Here is a 21,208-nt window from a genome sequence, read left to right on the forward strand (position 1 = left end):
GAGAGAGAGGGATGTGAAACTGGGTCTGAGAGAGAGGGATGTGAAACTGGGTCTGAGAGAGAGGGATGTGAAACTGGGTCTGAGAGAGAGGGATGTGAAACTGGGTCTGAGAGAGAGGGATGTGAAACTGGGTCTGAGAGAGAGGGATGTGAAACTGGGTCAGAGAGAGAGGGATGTGAAACTGGGTCAGAGAGAGAGGGATGTGAAAATGAGCTGAGAGAAAATACATTTTAATGTACATAGTAGTCAGACTCTGGGTCTAATTTCTCAGACAGGAAGGTGTTTGAATCACGAGGGTGAGAATTCATCTTGGCCCAAAAAGGGCTGCTCCTCGTGTTTTGTCACATGCCTATATTGATTGGCCGAGCTCTTTAGTAGGATGCACGTTGACATCCAACATGTATGTACGTATGTATTCAGCCTTCCTGTTGTTCTGGACCACAATATTCTTTAACCTTGTAGTCTTGTTAGCTAAACTCCTCCTTTTTGTGGACCGTTTGGGACAGCAGCCGTCTCCTGTATCAGCTGGCCAGTCGGTGAGGGGCTCTAAGGTACAGTCTGCCTGGCAACCACCACATACATTATCATTTTATCTCAGGTGTTTCTGCTGAGAAGACGGATTTATCCCATATGTCTTATTATATATTTGCCTGCTGTTGACTTGGTTCTTGTGATGTAGTGAACAGGGGGGTTCATACTCATTCCGTGGAGGCCCTAGTGTCAGAGGGTTTGGGGTTTGTCCTTTCAGTTAAGACCTAGACAACCAGGTGAGTGCAGTTCTTTACTAATTAGTAACCTTCATTTATCAATCGAGTACAAGGGACCTGCAGACACTCTGCCCTCCGTGGAATGAGTCTGACACGTGATTTAAGTCATCCCTTTAAAAACATCCCGTGGAATGAGTCTGACACGTGATTTATGTCATCCCTTTAAAAACATCCCGTGGAATGAGTCTGACACGTGATTTATGTCATCCCTTTAAAAACATCCGGTGGAATGAGTCTGACACGTGATTTAAGTCATCCCTTTAAAAACATCCCGTGGAATGAGTCTGACACGTGATTTAAGTCATCCCTTTAAAAACATCCCGTGGAATGAGTCTGACACGTGATTTATGTCATCCCTTTAAAAACATCCCGTGGAATGAGTCTGACACGTGATTTAAGTCATCCCTTTAAAAACATCCCGTGGAATGAGTCTGACACGTGATTTAAGTCATCCCTTTAAAAACATCCCGACTTGTGGTGCTGCGTTAGTATTATTTATCTTCATTTGCATGACGTTCAGATGTTTAAACTGACTTATTTACGTGTTTGCTAACCATCACGTTAGTTGCATGCATGGATTGGATTGGATTTGATTCACCCAAGTCATTTTGAGGTCTGAACATGGTCTGTTGGTCGTGATTGCTTGGTGCTTGCTAACCATCACATTAGTTACATGCATGGATTGGATTGGATTCACCCAAGTCATTTTGAGGTCTGAACATGGTCTGTTGGTCGTGATTGCTTGGTGCTTGCTAACCATCACATTAGTTACATGCATGGATTGGATTGGATTCACCCAACTCATTTTGAGGTCTGAACATGGTCTGTTGGTCGTGATTGCTTGGTGCTTGCTAACCATCACGTTAGTTACATGCATGGATTGGATTGGATTCACCCAACTCATTTTGAGGTCTGAACATGGTCTGTTGGTCGTGATTGCTTGGTGCTTGCTAACCATCACGTTAGTTACATGCATGGATTGGATTGGATTCACCCAACTCATTTTGAGGTCTGAACATGGTCTGTTGGTCGTGATTGCTTGGTGCTTGCTAACCATCACGTTAGTTACATGCATGGATTGGATTGGATTCACCCAACTCATTTTGAGGTCTGAACATGGTCTGTTGGTCGTGATTGCTTGGTGCTTGCTAACCATCACGTTAGTTACATGCATGGATTGGATTGGATTCACCCAAGTCATTTTGAGGTCTGAACATGGTCTGTTGGTCGTGATTGCTTGGTGCTTGCTGGCCTTTACGTCCTGGTTTGTATTTTTACTTGGTCGGTTCGCGTTTTGAAATGATCAACGCACGTCATCTAAAGGAATATATTTTAACCGTTGTCAACATACTGTACTCTCCCTCAGTCCAGGGCCAAGGTAAAGTTAGTACGGAGCCTGGCTGTCTGTGAAGAGTCCTCTCCTCCCTTTCTAACTGCACACCAGCTGACACCAGATCCTCAGGTAAACCTTTAGACACACACACACACACACACACCTCTCTGGGTAAACCTTTAGACACACACACACACACACCTCTGGGTAAACCTTTAGACACACACACACACCTCTGGGTAAACCTTTAGACACACACACACACCTCTCTGGGTAAACCTTTAGACACAGACACACACACACACACACCTCAGGGTAAACCTTTAGACACACACACACACACACACCTCTGGGTAAACCTTTAGACACACACACACACCTCTCTGGGTAAACCTTTAGACACACACACACACACACACACCTCTCTGGGTAAACCTTTAGACACACACACACCTCTGAGTAAACCTTTAGACACACACACACACCTCTGGGTAAACCACCAGACGACTCCTTCTACCCCATTAGCTGTGGCTCATTTCACAAACGTCACTCTGCCTTCTCACTGGACACACACACAAGCCAGAAGCTAGAGGGCCTCGCGTTTCATCCAGTCAGCACTAACTTCATCAAAACCACGAGGGTGTTCTCCACCACCAGCCGTTGTGTGTGTGTGTGTGTGTGTGTGTACCTGCGGTGTGTGTGTGTGTGCGCGCGTGTCCTGTATTACTCACATCCATCTTAGAGAAGATTGTATTTTCACGTGTCAGAACATGGAGTCCTGTGGATTGATATAGTTGAATAGTAAGGTTGTCACTATGATGTCAGGCTTCCTCCAACCCATTCCTTTGTCTGTCAGCACCACTCAAACATGTCCTTGGCTAATGGTGTTTGAAGTGATATAGGTTATTTTGGGGGGGGGTTGTCTTTCTATGTTAAGTTCCAATTTTTTATGCCAATTATTTCTCCTTGAGTGGAAATGTTTCCTTGGTGTAGACGAGAAAACAAAATGATTCTACTTCTCTGTAAAGATGCATTGTCCTTGCTGTGAAACCGGTTACTAGGAAACCCTGACTGGGTGTTTAAATGGATAGACTTCCTTGAACTAGTGAGATTTAACCCCCTCCCTCTGAGTTCTATTCAGTCCTCTTTCACTCTTCACTCTTATCTATCTTTCTCTTCTTCCCCTCTTTCTGTCTTCCGCTCTCTCATTCGCCATCTCTCCACTGACGCTCCCTTCCTCACATCTCTTTCTTTGTTGCGTTCCTGTAGTAATATTAGTTATTTTGTTAACCAGTTGTGCTGAATAACTACAGCAAAGCCTCCCTGAGAGGCAGACGATATCTTATTTTTCTTACCTTTTTGTTTAACTAGGCAAGTCAGTTGAGAACAAATTCTTATTTTACAATGACGGCCTAGGAACAGCGGGTTAACTGCCTTGTTCAGGGGCACCTTTTCAGCTCGGGGGTTTGAACTACCAACCTTTTGGTTACTGGCCCAACGCTCTAACCGCTAGGCTACCATTATATCACTAATGTAAACATTACATCTACCTTCCAGAAACCACTGGCTCCTAACTTCTTTACCTAGTTGCCTCTATCCTGAAGTGGTATTTAATTTAAGCTTCTTGCAGCCAGCACTCTGAATCTGTGTTCCAAATGGCACCCTATTCCCTATGGGCCCTGGTCAAAAGTAGTGCCCTATAAAGGGAATAGGGTATCATTTAGGTCGCAGGCGGAGTTTCAGTGTGCTGTTTAGCTTTTAGCTCCTCTCTGCCTTTTTGTACTAGTGTTGAATAGTGAATCAGAGCAGGGAATGAAGCGCAGCAGAGATTAAGATGAGTAGTGGGGTTAAACCAAGGTCGAGGCTGGGATGCTGAGAAGGCCTTGAAACACACACAACTGGAATGATAGGAATGTACATTTTTCATTCAAGTGAGTACTGTCAAGTGGTTGATAAATTCTCCATGCTCGCTAAGCCTTACACATTTAACAATTCATATTTTAGTAGTTTAGCAGACTCTTATCCAGAGCGACTTACAGGCACAATTAGGGGGTTAGGGCAAGGGCACATCAACACATTGTTTTTCACCTAGTCAGCTCGGGGATTCGAACCAGCGACCTTTCGATTACTGGCCCAACGCTCTTAACCACTAGGCTACCTGCCACCATTATAAAATATAATCATTCAAGCGAGTGTCAAATGGCTGTGATATGAGGGGCTTCCCCCCCCCCCCCATTCTAGTTATTGTATTTCTATGCTTGTCTTACAACAAGTCTTCCAAAGGGAGTTATTTCATGTGGTACAATAAAGGCAATGATTGATGTGAAGGTGTGGAAGGTGAGACAGGCTTTCTATTGGATGGATGTGAAGGTGTGGAAGATGAGACAGGCTTTCTATTGGATGTGTTCTCTTCCCCCAACATAAAGCAGATCTATATTGGACTCTCAGTATTCACTCCTCTGTAGGTCCATGTACTGTTAGTGTTTGTTTAGTCACATCATTGTAATGTCAAAATGATGTATGATTTTCAGGTGTTTAAAGATGAAATAAAACAATGTTAATCGGTGTGATGTAATTGCCGAGGTGATTATCGTACGTAGAGGAGGAAGGTTTATCACTCTGTGCAGCACAGGGTTTTAGCTGAGCTGTTATTTGAAATGAAAACGGTGCTCTCGTAGTAAATCGGATGTTTTTTTTAAATGAGGTCGGTCGGCATGTACTTGGTTTCACAAACTAAACATGTAAAACCCTTAAATATGTTTTCATTAACTTCAAACCAAGTGTGCGATTGTGAGGATAATTAGATGCTGTGAGGGGGGAGTATTTGATCCCCTGCTGATTTTGTACGTTTGCCCACTGATCAAAAAATGATCAGTCTAATTTTAATGGTAGGTTTATTTGAACAGTGAGAGACAGAATAACAACATAAAAATCCAGAAAAACGCATGTCAAAATTGTTTTAAATTGATTTGCATTTTAATGAGGGAAATAAGTATTTGATCAGAAAGATTTCAGGAAGATTTCTGGCTCCCAGGTGTCTTTTATACAGGTAAAGAGCTGAGATTAGGAGCACACTCTTAGGGAGTGCACCTAATCTCAGTTTCTTACCTGTATAAAAGACACCTGTCCACAGAAGCAATCAATCAATCAGATTCCAAACTCTCCACCATGGCCAAGACCAAAGAGCTCTCCAAGGATGTCAGGGACAAGATTGTAGACCTACACAAGGCTGGAATGGGCCACAAGATCATCGCCAAGCAGCTTGGTGAGAAGGTGACAACAGTTGGTGCGATTATTCGCAAATGGAATAAACACAAAAGAACTGTCATTCTCCCTCGGCCTGGGGCTCCATGCAAGATCTCACCTTGTGCAGTTGCAATGATCATGAGACCGATGAGGAATCAGCCCAGAACTACACAGGAGGATCTTGTCAATGATCTCAAGACAGCTGGGATCATGGTCGCCAAGAAAACCATTGGTAACACACTATGCCGTGAAGGACTGAAATCCTGCAGCGCCTGCAAGGTCCCCCTGCTCAAGAAAGCACATATACAGGCCCGTCTGAAGTTTGCCAATGAACATCTGAATGATTCAGAGGACAACTGGGTGAAAGTGTTGTGGTCAGATGAGACCAAAATGGAGCTCTTTGGCATCAACTCAACTCGCCGTGTTTGGAGGAGGAATGCTGCCTGTGACCCCAAGAACACCATCCCCACCGTCAAACATGGAGGTGGAAACATTATGCTTTGGAGGTGTTTTTCTGCTAAGGGGACAGGACAACTTCACCGCATCAAAGGGACGATGGACGGGGCCATGTACCGTCAAATCTTGGGTGAGAACCTCCTTCACTCAGCCAGGGCATTGAAAATGAGTCGTGGATGGGTATTCCAGCATGACAATGACCCAAAACACACGGCCAAGGCAACAAAGGAGTGGCTCAAGAAGAAGCACATTAAGGTCCTGGAGTGGCGTAGCCAGTCTCCAGACCGTAATCCCATAGAAAATCTGTGGAGGGAGCTGAAGTTTCGAGTTGCCAAACGTCAGCCTCGAAACCTTAATGACTTGGAGAAGATCTGCAAAGAGGAATGGGACAAAATCCCTCCTGAGATGTGTGCAAAGCTGGTGGCCAACTACAAGAAATGTCTGACCTCTGTGATTGCCAACAAGGGTTTTGCCACCAAGTACTAAGTCATGTTTTGCAGAGGGGTCAAATACTAATTTCCTTCATTAAAATGCAAATCATTTTATAACATTTTTGACATGTGTTTTTCTGGATTGTTTTGTTGTTATTCTGTCGCTCACTGGTCAAATAAACCTACCATTAAAATTATAGACTGATAATTGCTTTGTCGGTAGGCAAACATACAAAATCAGCAGGGGATCGAATACTTTTTCTCCCTCACTGTATGTAGTGCACTACTTTTGACCAGGGCCCATAGGGAATAGGCTGCCGTATAGGATACAGACTTAATCATGGGGATATTGCTAGTAGCTACCACTGAAGCTTTTATTTCTTACTCTTCAAATTCACATCCAGATATCCCAGTCCTTTGATAAGGAGGAGCTGTCTGCCAAGGAGGAGAAAGAGAAGGTGGAGAAACCAGAGAAGATGTCCAGGAAAATGCTGTCAAGAGGTGTGTGGGAGAGTTGGCGGAGAGGTTGATTATCTTTGTGTTGAAAATAGCGAGAGAAAATATAATGGCCATCGCTGCCTTCAGACAGACACGGTTGTGTGTTACAATACAGGACCTTGGAGACATGTTGTGAGCTTTAGTCTAGAGAACTAATCAACTGATTCCGGAACATGGAGCTCTCTGAGAAATCTAATATAGAATCCTAGGAGACTATGGGTGCGTTCGTAAATTCACTCTGGCTGTCTACTCCCGGTTTCAGAGCACTCACGTTGGAGTGTGCCAGAGCGCACAATAACCCATTTTTTTTATTTACTAATGCACAACACCCGTTGAATATGAATATATTATATATGACCATTGTAAACGTAAGCCCAATTAGTGCATTCGTAAAGTATTCAGACCCCTTGGACTTTTTCCCACTTTTGTTACAACCTTATTCTAAAATGAATTAAATTGTTTTTTTCCCCTCATCAATCTACACACTACCTGGTCCTCTTGTGTCTAGATTCCAGCCAGGACTACACAGACTCTACTGGAATAGACCTGCATGAGTTCCTGGTCAACACTCTAAAGAACAACCCCAGAGACAGAATGATGCTGTTGAAGTTGGAGCAGGACATTCTGGATTTTATCAGTAATAATGAGTAAGATATTTAATAAATACATTTATTGATTGATTTAATGTATTTTTATAAATTTATAGTTAATGCAATTTTATTAAAATTCAATTCTATAGTTGTATTATTTTAGCCTTTCAGTGAAGCTCATTCAGCTCTTGTGTTTCCTAGAAGCCAGAAGAGGAAATTCCCTCCCATGACTTCGTACCATAGAATGCTGCTACATCGAGTGGCTGCCTACTTTGGCATGGATCACAATGTTGACCCCACTGGGAAGTCTGTCATCATCAACAAAACTAGCAATACAAGAATGTATGTTTTTCAATTGATACCAGTCAGTTTTAAAACATTTTAAAATACATTATTACTAAATCACAATAATACATTTTATTACATTCTATGAAGCTTAAATACATAAAATTGCTTTGAAAGTAGAAAGTATGTATTTGGTGTAGGTTTCCCCCCCCACTTCTCTAAACTTCCAGCAATGTAAATTGTCTTCCACAGACCAGATCAAAAATTCTCAGAACACATAAAAGACGACAAAACGGATGATTTCCAAAAACGCTACATTCTCAAAAGAGACAACGCCAGCTTCGACCGGGAAGACGGCATGGTAGGCCGTTTCTGTGTTCCAATCAAATGTCACGTTGTGTCCCAAATGACACCCTATTCTCTATATAGTGCCCTATGGGCCCTGGTCAACAGAAGTAAAGTATATAGGGAATAGTGTTCCATTTGGGATGCATCCTCAGCGATATGTCTTTGAGAGGTTGACAATCTGGTGCTTCTGGCTAGGCTAAGCTGTGCGGAAGCTGCTGGCTAGGCTAAGCTGTGCGGAAGCTGCTGGCTAGGCTAAGCTGTGCGGAAGCTGCTGGCTAGGCTAAGCTGTGCGGAAGCTGCTGGCTAGGCTAAGCTGTGCGGAAGCTGCTGGCTAGGCTAAGCTGTGCGGAAGCTGCTGGCTAGGCTAAGCTGTGCGGAAGCTGCTGGCTAGGCTAAGCTGTGCGGAAGCTGCTGGCTAGGCTAAGCTGTGTGGAAGCTGCTGGCTAGGCTAAGCTGTGCGGAAGCTGCTGGCTAGGCTAAGCTGTGCGGAAGCTGCTGGCTAGGCTAAGCTGTGCGGAAGCTGCTGGCTAGGCTAAGCTGTGCGGAAGCTGCTGGCTAGGCTAAGCTGTGCGGAAGCTGCTGGCTAGGCTAAGCTGTGCGGAAGCTGCTGGCTAGGCTAAGCTGTGCGGAAGCTGCTGGCTAGGCTAAGTTGTGCATGTGCTTGCAGATACGAATGCGCCTGAAAGACGACAGGAGAAGCAAATCTATCGAGGAGAGGGAGGAAGACTATCAGAGAGCCAGGGACAGGATATTTGCACCAGATGTGAGATTTTGGCTAATCAATTTAGATTAATGATGCATTTGTGTTTATTATGAAGTAAAATATGGATAGGCTTTATGGACTGCAAATGACATGTAAGTAAGACATTCAAATAGATTTATTTTTTTTGTTCCACAGGGAGATCATTTCCATCTAGATGGAAGGTAAATATCATTCACATATCAGTCTAATTTGACACTTACAACATTTGTCTGGTTGGTTCAACGTGGCTGGTTTGTCTGGTTGGTTCAACGTGGCTGGTTTGTCTGGCTGGTTCAACGTGGCTGGTTTGACTGGCTGGTCCAACGTGGCTGGTTTGTCTGGCTGGTCCAACGTGGACGGTTTGACTGGCTGGTCCAACGTGGCTGGTTTGTCTGGCTGGTCCAACGTGGACGGTTTGTCTGGCTGGTCCAACGTGGACGGCTTGTCTGGCTGGTCCAACGTGGCCGGTTTGACTGGCTGGTCCAACGTGGACGGTTTGACTGGCTGGTCCAACGTGGACGGTTTGACTGGCTGGTTCAACGTGGACGGTTTGACTGGCTGGTCCAACGTGGACGGTTTGTCTGGCTGGTTTGTCTGGCTGGTCCAACGTGGACGGTTTGTCTGGTTGGTTTGTCTGGCTGGTCCAACGTGGACGGTTTGTCTGGTTGGTCCAACGTGGACGGTTTGTCTGGTTGGTCCAACGTGGACGGTTTGTCTGGTTGGTCCAACGTGGACGGTGTGTCTGGTTGGTCCAACGTGGACGGTGTGTCTGGTTGGTCCAACGTGGACGGTGTGTCTGGTTGGTCCAACGTGGACGGTGTGTCTGGTTGGTCCAACGTGGACGGTGTGTCTGGTTGGTCCAACGTGGACGGTGTGTCTGGTTGGTCCAACGTGGACGGTGTGTCTGGTTGGTCCAACGTGGACGGTGTGTCTGGTTGGTCCAACGTGGACGGTGTGTCTGGTTGGTCCAACGTGGACGGTGTGTCTGGTTGGTCCAACGTGGATGGTGTGTCTGGTTGGTCCAACGTGGACGGTGTGTCTGGTTGGTCCAACGTGGACGGCGTGTCTGGTTGGTCCAACGTGGACGGTTTGTCTGGCTGGTCCAACGTGGACGGTGTGTCTGGCTGGTCCAACGTGGACGGTGTGTCTGGCTGGTCCAACGTGGACGGTGTGTCTGGTTGGTCCAACGTGGACGGTGTGTCTGGTTGGTCCAACGTGGACGGTGTGTCTGGTTGGTCCAACGTGGACGGTGTGTCTGGTTGGTCCAACGTGGACGGTGTGTCTGGTTGGTCCAACGTGGACGGTTTGTCTGGCTGGTTTGTCTGGTCCGGCTGGTTTGTCTGGTTGGTCTGGCTGGTCCAACGTGGCCAGTTTGACTGGCTGGTTTGTCTGGTTGGTCTGGCTGGTCCAACGTGGCCAGTTTGACTGGCTGGTCCAACGTGGCCGGTTTGACTGGCTGGTCCAACGTGGACGGTTTGACTGGCTGGTCCAACGTGGACGGTTTGACTGGCTGGTCCAACGTGGCCGGTTTGACTGGCTGGTCCAACGTGGACGGTTTGACTGGCTGGTCCAACGTGGACGGCTTGTCTGGCTGGTCCAACGTGGACGGTTTGACTGGCTGGTCCAACGTGGACGGTTTGTCTGGCTGGTCCAACGTGGACGGTTTGTCTGGCTGGTCCAACGTGGACGGTTTGACTGGCTGGTCCAACGTGGACGGCTTGTCTGGCTGGTCCAACGTGGATTTGATACCCTTTGATAATGTTGCATGGTCATCTCCCCATGCAGGAGCCCTGATGAAGAGGCTTGTATCAGCACTCAACAGAGGCGGCAACTCTTCAGGTACTTCTTTTCTGTCACAGATCTCTCTCTCTCACACTCACTCACCCACTCACACACACACACACACACACACACACACACACACACACACACACACACACATATCCACCCATTCCTTGTTTCCTCAGACTAGGGGACGGGCGGTCAGCCAGCAGTAGACAGAGCAGCTCTGAGAATGACCCCAAGAACTGTGATGCCCGGCCGTGGAGCAGCACTGATTCAGACAGCTCCAACCGTAACCTGAGGCCGACCATGACCAAGGCCAGCAGCTTCAGCAGCATCTCTGTCCTCATCAGAGGAGACAGCTCAGCCAGCAGCAAGAGCACCGGACGCCTCTCCAAAACAGGCAAGTAATAGGGGGAGGGGGCGGGGCACTGGCTCATGCACACGTAGTCAAATGCACGTGCGAAGTATCGTGTCCAGTCTGCTTTGTTCCACAGCATAGTGAAGCACCTGTTTTAATAACAGAATGAACCCTAAGAATGGAGAAAAAAAAGTGTTCTGTGTCCACGACTACTGATTTACCCCAAGTGTGGTCAGTCACCCTTAGACAATGTGATACACTAGTTTCTGACTGACATGTGTTGGAATTGGTCCTTCACTGTGTGTCTGTGTGCACCATCCCTGTTTAATACAGGCATACTGGGGGAATGGAGACCCTGTTTTCTGTGTTTATGCTGTTTTGGTTCTTCCTCGTTCCTTGTCTTTTTGTTGTTGCTGCTGCCTCTGTTCTGGAGGCGTTTCCTCTTGGTTTCGTGTGATTCCATTTCCACAGTGCACTGACTGCGCCAGACAGACAGATTTTTCTGCTATAGTTTCTTCTTTAACGTTGTTTTTACGAAGACAAGGCTCACTTTGTGCAGTACAACATCAGCTCTGCTGCTACTGGGAGGCCATTTTGTGTTCCTGTTCGCTCTGTCCTGTGGCTCATCTCTTCTGCATGCAGTGCATGTCATCTTTTTGGTTCTTTGGCATCATTTCGCATCTTTTGGTTTTAGCATTTTTGGTTTTTAGCATTTTTGGTTTTGGCTTTTTTTCTAATTTTGTTAGTTTCTCCAATTTCTTTAAGCGCTGGTTGTTTTAGTTTGTGTAGAAAACATGAAGAATGATGGTCATCACAATTCTGAATTCATTGGCTTTTACTGTTGGCAAGACAGAGAGACGTGTTTCTCTCCTCTCCAGTAATACGTCCAGCGCCCAATCTGGAGACCAAAGCTCCTGATGGCTTTGCTTTTGACATCAAATATTAGAGGTTTGCGTACGTGCCAGAAGACCAGCTTTGACGTTCTACACCAGGAAAAGTTGTCTGTGGGTTGCATTACTGACAAACTAATAACATGTTTGTGGTTATACTATGTGGACCACTTAAATTACACTTTGTGGGCATCTTGCATGAGCCCCTATCGAGGGACAAATATCACCTATAGCCAATGAATTCACTCACCGTGTGTCCCACTTTTGAATGGACCAATGGCTATGCTGCTTCTACCCCTGTTACCGCAGAAGTGACCAATAGCTGTCGTCCTTGTACCCCTGCCCAGAGGCTGGCTGTGCATGTGTTACAAGCCACTGCCTCTATTTTTACTTTTTATTTAACTAGGCAAGTCAGTTAAGAACAGATTCTAATTTACAATGAGGGTTACACCTATAGGACGCCTTTCTTGATCCTCTCTGTAGGACGTTTAGTGATCTTTTCATCCCTCCCTCCTCTAGGTTCTGAGTCTTCTAATAGTGTAGGGTCTTCTACGAGTTCCATCTCTCGCCCCCAAGTACTCCACCTGCCTCTCCCTGTCCCAGCTGCTCTAACCCAGGCAGCCGGCCCTGTCGGGGGCCCCAGCACGGTGCTACCTACACCCTCCTCCTCCTCTGCGTCCTCCGCTGCCACGGCCCCCAGCAGTAGTAGAGCTTCTGTACACTGTGATCGGGGCAGCAGGAACGTCCCGGCGCCTGCATCCGGCCCAGCGCCAACCCAGGCCACTGCTAATGCTACTAGTTACTATTTGCTTCCTCCGGAAGCCACAGGGATACCGCCTGGCAGTATACTGGTCAACCCACACACAGGTTGGTATCTTCTGATCAGGGTTGTTCCTCGTCCCTCAGTTCATATAGGCTGGATTGGCTCGTCTCTGTGTGCTGTCTTTATTTTGGGTTTGATGTGATGTTTTTATTCCTGGTTGGTTTTGATCATAGTTCTTGTAAAACAAAACTTCTTATTCAGTCTATAAGTCTGTCTGCTCTTCTCTTAGACTGTTGCTGAAATTGCCATAAACTACATATTTTGTTTTGGGTCAAATTTTTAAAACTGTGTATATATTCATGGTTTAGTCATTATTCAGGATACATGTTACTATAGCATAACTCCTATTGACTAAATTATACTCAAATGTCCTACACTGTCCTATACTGCAGGGCTGTCCAACCCTCTTCCTGGAGATGTACTGTCCTGTAGGTTTTGGCCTGAAAACCCACAGGATGGTAGATTTCCAGGAAGAGGGTTGGACTGAAAACCCACAGGATGGTAGATCTCCAGGAAGAGGGTTGGACTGAAAACCCACAGGATGGTAGATCTCCAGGAAGAGGGTTGGACTGAAAACCCACAGGATGGTAGATCTCAAGGAAGAGGGTTGGGCAGCCCTGGTCTACAGTGTATCTAAGTTTGTTGTTCCCCACCTGCAGGCCAACCCTTTGTGAACCCTGACGGCAGTGCTGTGGTCTACAACCCCTCGATGACCTCACAGCAAGGTGGGAGGAGCCAGCAGCCCTTGGCCCCTCCCCTACCGCCCCCAGCCCCGCACCAGCCAGCCAATCACGTCCTCTCCCAGGTCAGTCAATGAGTCGACAGCTCATGTATCCCTTCTTTCTCCAGAAAGCCCATTCACTCCCTGCATGCAGTCATTTCTTTACTCTACCTGTTCTCAATTAATATAGTAGATTAGAATCCATCATTTTTAATTCATGCCTCCTAATTTCCCAGAGAACATTCATCATCTACGAGCTAGGGCTGAGTGAATTATCCAGATATCAATCAGGTTCAATTAATTGTGATATTAATCAGCCGGCTCTAGTTCCTCCTATTCAATCACCTCTGACTTCTTAACTTAATGGAGGTCTCTCTCCTCTCTTTCCCTCTGTTCTGTCCTTTTCTCCTCCTTCAGCCGGTTCGGCATCTCCAGCCCTCTGCTCCACAGCCGATCCAGTACTCAACCATCTCTTACCCTCCTCCTCAGTTCCTGCCACTCTCCTCTAACCAACAATACACTTTGGTACCTATCAATCCTCTCTCTCTCCCACCTGTCTGTTTCTGTCCAGTTCCCTCTTCAGCGCCGTGTCACTGTAATTAGGTGATCTTTTATAAGACATGGTCGTGTGTTAATTCCAGACGTGTATATTTCTATACAGAATCTTTGATGTAATGTATGATGGGAAGCCATCTTTATCTGGGAAGACTTTGTGATTGAAGAAGTGTTCAGCAGGGTCCTGGGTCATGTTCATTAGGCAGAAGACATTTGAAACCAGCAGTTTATCCAATGGGAACCCAGAACCTTTGTTTTCTGTTGCAAAATGTCTTGCAACTGAGTGCTTGTTGAACATGACCCTGTTTGCCCTGTGACCCAGTTCGGTGGAACAGGACCCTGTTTGCCCTGTGACCCTGTTAGGTGGAACATGGCCCGGTTAGGTGGAACATGGCCCGGTTAGGTGGAACATGGCCCGGTTAGGTGGAACATGGCCCGGTTAGGTGGAACATGGCCCCGTTAGGTGGAACATGGCCCCGTTAGGTGGAACATGGCCCCGTTAGGTGGAACATGGCCCCGTTACCCAGTTAGGTTGAACATGGCCCCGTTAGGTGGAACATGGCCCCGTTACCCAGTTAGGTTGAACATGGCCCAGTTAGGTTGAACATGGCCCAGTTAGGTTGAACATGGCCCAGTTACCCAGTTAGGTTGAACATGGCCCCGTTGCCCAATGAAGAATTTGTTCTTAACTGACTTGCTTAGTAAAATAAAGGTTAGATAAAACAGCCCTATTACCCTGTTAGGTAGACTAGATCGGGCCGCGTTCTGTTAGGTAGACTAGATCGGGCCGCGTTCTGTTAGGGAGACTAGATCGGGCCGCGTTCTGTTAGGGAGACTAGATCGGGCCGCGTTCTGTTAGGTAGACTAGATCGGGCCGCGTTCTGTTAGGGAGACTAGATCGGGCCGCGTTCTGTTAGGGAGACTAGATCGGGCCGCGTTCTGTTAGGGAGACTAGATCGGGCCGCGTTCTGTTAGGGAGACTAGATCGGGCCGCGTTCTGTTAGGGAGACTAGATCGGGCCGCGTTCTGTTAGGGAGACTAGATCGGGCCGCGTTCTGTTAGGGAGACTAGATCGGGCCGCGTTCTGTTAGGGAGACTAGATCGGGCCGCGTTCTGTTAGGGAGACTAGATCGGGCCGCGTTCTGTTAGGGAGACTAGATCGGGCCGCGTTCTGTTAGGGAGACTAGATCGGGCCGCGTTCTGTTAGGGAGACTAGATCGGGCCGCGTTCTGTTAGGGAGACTAGATCGGGCCGCGTTCTGTTAGGGAGACTAGATCGGGCCGCGTTCTGTTAGGGAGACTAGATCGGGCCGCGTTCTGTTAGGGAGACTAGATCGGGCCGCGTTCTGTTAGGGAGACTAGATCGGGCCGCGTTCTGTTAGGGAGACTAGATCGGGCCGCGTTCTGTTAGGGAGACTAGATCGGGCCGCGTTCTGTTAGGGAGACTAGATCGGGCCGCGTTCTGCTAGGGAGACTAGATCGGGCCGCGTTCTGTTAGGTGGACCAGATCGGGCCGCGTTCTGTTAGGTGGACCAGATCGGGCCGCGTTCTGTTAGGTGGACCAGATCGGGCCGCGTTCTGTTAGGTGGACTAGATCGGGCCGCGTTCTGTTAGGTGGACTAGATCGGGCCGCGTTCTGTTAGGTGGACTAGATCGGGCCGCGTTCTGTTAGGTAGACTAGATCGGGATGCGTTCTGTTGTCCTCCTTTCCTGACCTGCTTTCACCCAACACATCCCTCTATGGCTGATTTACTGACAGTTTGTAATCATTAATTCAATACCAGATGTTGAATAATCCATGAGTAGATACGCTAAACTTCCAATTTCCTGCCACTGAACAGCTTGTCATAGATGACCTAGACTGAGGTAGCCTACTCTGGTGCTATAAATACCCCGTTTGGGTTCCCTGGGTGGTGTTCAGCATCAAACGGTAGAAAACTGATTGAAACGGAGTTAGACGACTAGAACTTGGCTCCAATAAGACACGTTCATTTTATGTTTCAAAATGTTTTGCTACGGTGTGCCCTAATAAATATGACCCTAATGATTTGGTCCCTGGTCTTGATGCACGTTGCCTCTGGCCCTGTCTGTTGATTTGATTGGATTGGACCATTATAAAGGACTTGTCCAGACAGTACACATGTTGTTTTCAGCATTGTTCTCTCCCCACAGCAAGAAGGGCTGGCTGCCCAGTTCAGCCAGATGAGTGTGGTGCGCCAGGCGTCCAGCGACGTCACTAACGGCGGCCCCCACCCTGCCATGTACCCCTCGGGCCCTGTGGTGCTCCAGGCCCCCCTGCAGCACCAGCAGACTGGCTACATGGTGGCCCCTCCAGGGCCCCCTGTGGTGGGGCAAACCCAGGCCTACCCTGGCCCTGCACACCCTATGAGCCAGCCGGTCATGCAGCAGCAGCAGCAGGGCTACATGCCACAGCAGGTACAACAGTTAGTCACTCACATGGTCAGTCAACACACCATCTCATGGCATCGTCTACTTCCTACCTACTTGTTGGTCTCAGTCTCCTTCAGTAATATCAGTGATCTTATCTAGAGATGATCACAATCTAGATTGACCTCAGATCCTCTCTGAGAAAAGTGTTCAGAATCCAAGGTGACCAGAGAAACTCTTGTTTCCTCGTTGTCCTTCCTCTCCTGTAGATGCACACATGTTACTGTGCTCCAGCCCAGGACCCCCACTCCCACTGCAACCAGCACTATCGCCCTGTCAGCCCCGTGCACTACACCAGCCCCCAGACCCAGCCTCTTCCCCAGCAGCCAGGTAAACACACACACTGCTCTCTCTCTGTGTTTGTCTTGATTAACTGAGCTGTCTCCCAGTGAGCTGCAGTCTGCTTGCGGAGTGTGTGTTCTGTTTCTCTGCACCCTGGGGGGGACACAATTGTTATCTACAGCCTCCTGCCTCAACACAGCTCTGTTTTACTGGTTGTTAGCTACAGCCTCCTGCCTCAACACAGCTCTGTTTTACTGGTTGTTAGCTACAGCCTCCTGCCTCAACACAGCTCTGTTTTACTGGTTGTTAGCTACAGCCTCCTGCCTCAACACAGCTCTGTTTTACTGGTTGTTAGCTACAGCCTCCTGCCTCAACACAGCTCTGTTTTACTGGTTGTTAGCTACAGCCTCCTGCCTCAACACAGCTCTGTTTTACTGGTTGTTAGCTACAGCCTCCTGCCTCAACACAGCTCTGTTTTACTGGTTGTTAGCTACAGCCTCCTGCCTCAACACAGCTCTGTTTTACTGGTTGTTAGCTACAGCCTCCTGCCTCAACACAGCTCCTTTTTACTGGTTGCCTCCTGCTGAACGCAGCACTGTGGCCATTTACTGGCTTTAATGTGGAGGAATGCTACTCTATCGTCTGTCGGGGGAATTAGGAGGCATCTCTTGGGGCTGAGCAGAGGGACAAATTAGGCTATATACTGTCTACTAGTGCATAAACAGTGGAATATCCAGACACAGTGAAAATAATGATTGTTTACAAACCACTTGCATAAGGAAGTTGCTTCTGCAATTAAACAATTTTGCTGAAGGCTTCAGTATAAATGATGCTTGTGGGAATTGAACCTACAACCTCACCACACTCTTAACTCATCCACACTGGACCACAGAGGTGTTGGTGATGGGAAAGTCTGGAGTCTGGACTGGATCACAGAGGTGTTGGTGATGGGAAAATCTGGAGTCTGGACTGGATCACAGAGGTGTTGGTGATGGGAAAATCTGGAGTCTGGACTGGATCACAGAGGTGTTGGTGATGGGAAAATCTGGAGTCTGGACTGGATCACAGAGGTGTTGGTGATGGGAAAATCTGGAGTCTGGACTGGATCACAGAGGTGTTGGTGATGGGAAAATCTGGAGTCTGGACTGGATCACAGAGGTGTTGGTGATGGGAAAATCTGGACTGGACCACAGAGGTGTTGGTGATGGGAAAATCTGGACTAGAACACAGAGGTGTTGGTGATGAAGACCTGGAGTCTGGACTGGAACACAGAGGTGTTGGTGATGAAGACCAGGGGTCTGGACTGGAACACAGAGGTGTTGGTGATGAAGACCAGGGGTCTGGACTGGAACACAGAGGTGTTGGTGATGAAGACCTGGGGTCTGGACTGGAACACAGAAGTGTTGGTGATGAAGACCTGGGGTCTGGACTGGAACACAGAGGTGTTGGTGATGAAGACCTGGGGTCTGGACTGGAACACAGAGGTGTTGATGATGAAGACCAGGGGTCTGGACTGGAACACAGAGGTGTTGGTGATGAAGACCAGGAGTCTGGACTGGAACACAGAGGTGTTGGTGATGAAGACCAGGAGTCTGGACTGGAACACAGAGGTGTTGGTGATGAAGACCTGGAAATCGGAGTGGCAGAATGCGGGGCCGGGATGCTGTCTGAGAGTTCTATGATTCTCACAGTGAACCGGTCTCTTTTTCAGCCCCTCACTTCTCTTCAGTCTCTCTCTCTCCTCTCCTCCAGCGGTCTCTATTCATCCCCTCACTTCTCTTCAGTCTCTCTCTTCTCTCCTCCAGCGGTCTCTATTCAGCCCCTCAACTCTTCTTCTCCAGCGGCCATAATGATGATGACTTCGTGTTCCTTCAGGGTCGTCATCTGTGTTTTTACAATGTGTCTTTTGGGAACCGTTCAGTCCTGCAGATTACAACATAAAGGCACACTGACAATAGGCATAAAGCACCTGTTAGCAACTTCCTATTTCACCTGCTGTCCCAAGGCAATCCAATCCGTTCTGTGTGTGCTCAGGTGGAATGGTGTGTGGGGGATATAATGGGAGAGTCATTTCATGCTTGGTTTGTGAGCAGAGGTCTGGAGAGAGACAGGAGGGCGGTCAAAAGAGTGTCCCGCTCCTTCACATATGAAACCATTCATTGTCTATTGGTCTCGTCTTGTTCCACTTTTCCTCATTGGGGCTAAAGAATGTTCCGGTCACCTTTTTTACAAAAGGACGACGACGACTAATGCGGTCCCTGGATTTCTCTGTGAGAAGCAGCAGGCTGTAACCTTGACATTCAGCTGTCCACTATGGAACAAGCACTACTATTTCCAGCACCGTTTTGACTTTGCTAGAGAGACCACCCTTTTGACGTTGCTAGAGAGACCGCCCTTTTGACGTTGCTAGTGAGACCCCCCTTTTGACGTTGCTAGTGAGACCCCCCTTTTGACGTTGCTAGAGAGACCTCCCTTTTGACGTTGCTAGAGAGACCTCCCTTTTGACGTTGCTAGAGAGACCCCCCTTTTGACGTTGCTAGTGAGACCCCCCTTTTGACGTTGCTAGTGAGACCCCCCTTTTGACGTTGCTAGTGAGACCCCCCTTTTGACGTTGCTAGTGAGACCCCCCTTTTGACGTTGCTAGTGAGACCCCCCTTTTGACGTTGCTAGAGAGACCTCCCTTTTGACGTTGCTAGAGAGACCCCCCTTTTGACGTTGCTAGAGAGACCCCCCTTTTGACGTTGCTAGAGAGACCCCCCTTTTGACGTTGCTAGAGAGACCCCCCTTTTGACGTTGCTAGAGAGACCCCCCTTTTGACGTTGCTAGAGAGACCCCCCTTTTGACGTTGCTAGAGAGACCCCCCTTTTGACGTTGCTAGAGAGACCTCCCTTTTGACGTTGCTAGAGAGACCCCCCTTTTGACGTTGCTAGAGAGACCTCCTTTTTGACGTTGCTAGAGAGACCTCCCTTTTGACGTTGCTAGAGAGACCCCCCTTTTGACGTTGCTAGAGAGACTCCCCTTTTGACGTTGCTAGAGAGACCCCCCTTTTGACGTTGCTAGAGAGACCCCCCTTTTGACGTTGCTAGAGAGACCCCCTTTTTGACGTTGCTAGAGAGACCCCCTTTTGACGTTGCGCGAGAGACCCCCCTTTTGACGTTGCGCGAGAGACCCCCCTTTTGACGTTGCTAGAGAGACCCCCCTTTTGACGTTGCTAGAGGGACCGCCCTTTTGACGTTGCTAGAGGGACCGCCCTTTTGACGTTGCTAGAGGGACCGCCCTTTTGACGTTGCTAGAGGGACCGCCCTTTTGACGTTGCTAGAGAGACCCCCCTTTTGACGTTGCTAGAGAGACCCCCCTTTTGGCGTTGCTAAAGGGACCGCCCTTTTGGCGTTGCTAGAGGGACAAGTAAAGAGATAATCTCCCAAGACAACAGAGGCATATTAAATATGTTTCTCATTTCACTTCGGCTCATTCATTCATAGTCGTTGTGAAGGATTAATGGCACCATTTTGTTTAAAAACAATGAATTGAAATGTTCTACATCTCACTAGATTATTTCAATAGAAGTGAATTGTAACGTCCTAATGTTACTGAAGGTTACCACGCTGTGATGCCAAATCCGCCCCAAGGCCCTCAGCATCAGAACCTGGTGAACAACCAGCAGCACAGCAATATGGGAAATCACATGACAGCCTTCATGGTCCAGTACCCTTCAATGCCGTCTTATCAGGTACGTTCTTATTGGCTTAACATTATTAAACTGTTGTTTTTTAAATAAAGAAAAACATTTGATTTGTCCTTTTCTTTTGCATGGTTTGATCTTATATTGTGAACATCTTGCTCTTGTGAACATCTTGCTCTTGTGAACATCTTGCTCTTGTGAACATCTTTGCCTGACTGAAAATCTTACAATTAGATCAACCGAACTCTGTAATGTTAAATAGTTTGAGGATTGAATTGAAATGAGATTTGAAAGGGATCCGACATCAGATGTCTGTATCAATTGTAAATGTAAAAAAAGAAATACTCCTGCTGAATCCTGTTCTTCCATATGGTCTGTGTGCGTGGTGCAGGTATCAATGCCCCAGGGGTCTCAGAACATGCCTCCACATCAGCAGGCATGTCAACAGCCCATGATGATCCAGAGCCATCCAAGCCAAGCTCCCATGGCCATGTCAGGCATGCAGGTTTACTACAGTGTCATGCCCCCAAATCAACACAGCACCATGAGGTAGGAACTGAGCTGTTCTGTTGTTGACAGTAGGAAGATGGACTGTGTATTAAATAGTCTAAGTGTTAGGTCTGTAATGTGGTACTGTTTCATATTCCTAAGTAGTTCAACGTTGATGAAAGTGGCACAGATACCGATGTACCAACCAAACTGCCAACACCATTTACAACAGTCCATTATAGTAGCTAGACTCTATAGAGCCCCCCCCCAGGGCCATAGTTCTCCTATAGTGTGGTTGATGAAGGGAGTTATTGCTGGTGTAGAAACCGGTCCTCATGGGAGCTGAGGTGTACTATTAAGACTGGGCTGCACTGCACCTGTTCATCAGCCTTATAAATCATCCTCCAGACTGCCCTACTAACAAACTCCACTGAGCTGAAAGTGACCTCCAGACTGCCCTACTAACAAACACTGCTGAGC

At 47.6% G+C, this 21,208-nt stretch overlaps 1 protein-coding gene across 6 annotated transcripts in view; it reads left to right on the forward strand.

The window, feature by feature from the left end:
* The first annotated feature begins 222 nt into the window (after positions 1-222).
* The window catches only part of LOC110496979 (R3H domain-containing protein 1), a 30,758-nt gene continuing 9,772 nt past the window's right edge, over positions 223-21,208 (forward strand). Inside the window, exons 1-17 of one of the 6 annotated variants that reach the window (XM_036982324.1) lie at positions 223-551; positions 2,134-2,229; positions 6,638-6,734; positions 7,240-7,378; positions 7,523-7,663; positions 7,859-7,967; positions 8,622-8,717; positions 8,853-8,878; positions 10,482-10,535; positions 10,664-10,881; positions 12,249-12,596; positions 13,212-13,357; positions 13,691-13,798; positions 16,000-16,263; positions 16,485-16,605; positions 20,154-20,287; positions 20,631-20,788. In XM_036982324.1, the coding sequence (XP_036838219.1) occupies positions 399-551; positions 2,134-2,229; positions 6,638-6,734; positions 7,240-7,378; positions 7,523-7,663; positions 7,859-7,967; positions 8,622-8,717; positions 8,853-8,878; positions 10,482-10,535; positions 10,664-10,881; positions 12,249-12,596; positions 13,212-13,357; positions 13,691-13,798; positions 16,000-16,263; positions 16,485-16,605; positions 20,154-20,287; positions 20,631-20,788 (2,408 nt within the window). In that variant the 5' untranslated portion in view covers positions 223-398. The remainder of the gene's footprint in view (positions 552-2,133; positions 2,230-6,637; positions 6,735-7,239; positions 7,379-7,522; positions 7,664-7,858; positions 7,968-8,621; positions 8,718-8,852; positions 8,879-10,481; positions 10,536-10,663; positions 10,882-12,248; positions 12,597-13,211; positions 13,358-13,690; positions 13,799-15,999; positions 16,264-16,484; positions 16,606-20,153; positions 20,288-20,630; positions 20,789-21,208) is intronic. The other 5 variants (XM_036982320.1, XM_036982321.1, XM_036982322.1 and 2 more) reach the window with 5 other exon arrangements.

This window comes from Oncorhynchus mykiss, chromosome 7 (assembly GCF_013265735.2).
Source record: "Oncorhynchus mykiss isolate Arlee chromosome 7, USDA_OmykA_1.1, whole genome shotgun sequence".
Classification (NCBI taxonomy): Eukaryota; Metazoa; Chordata; class Actinopteri; order Salmoniformes; family Salmonidae; genus Oncorhynchus; species Oncorhynchus mykiss.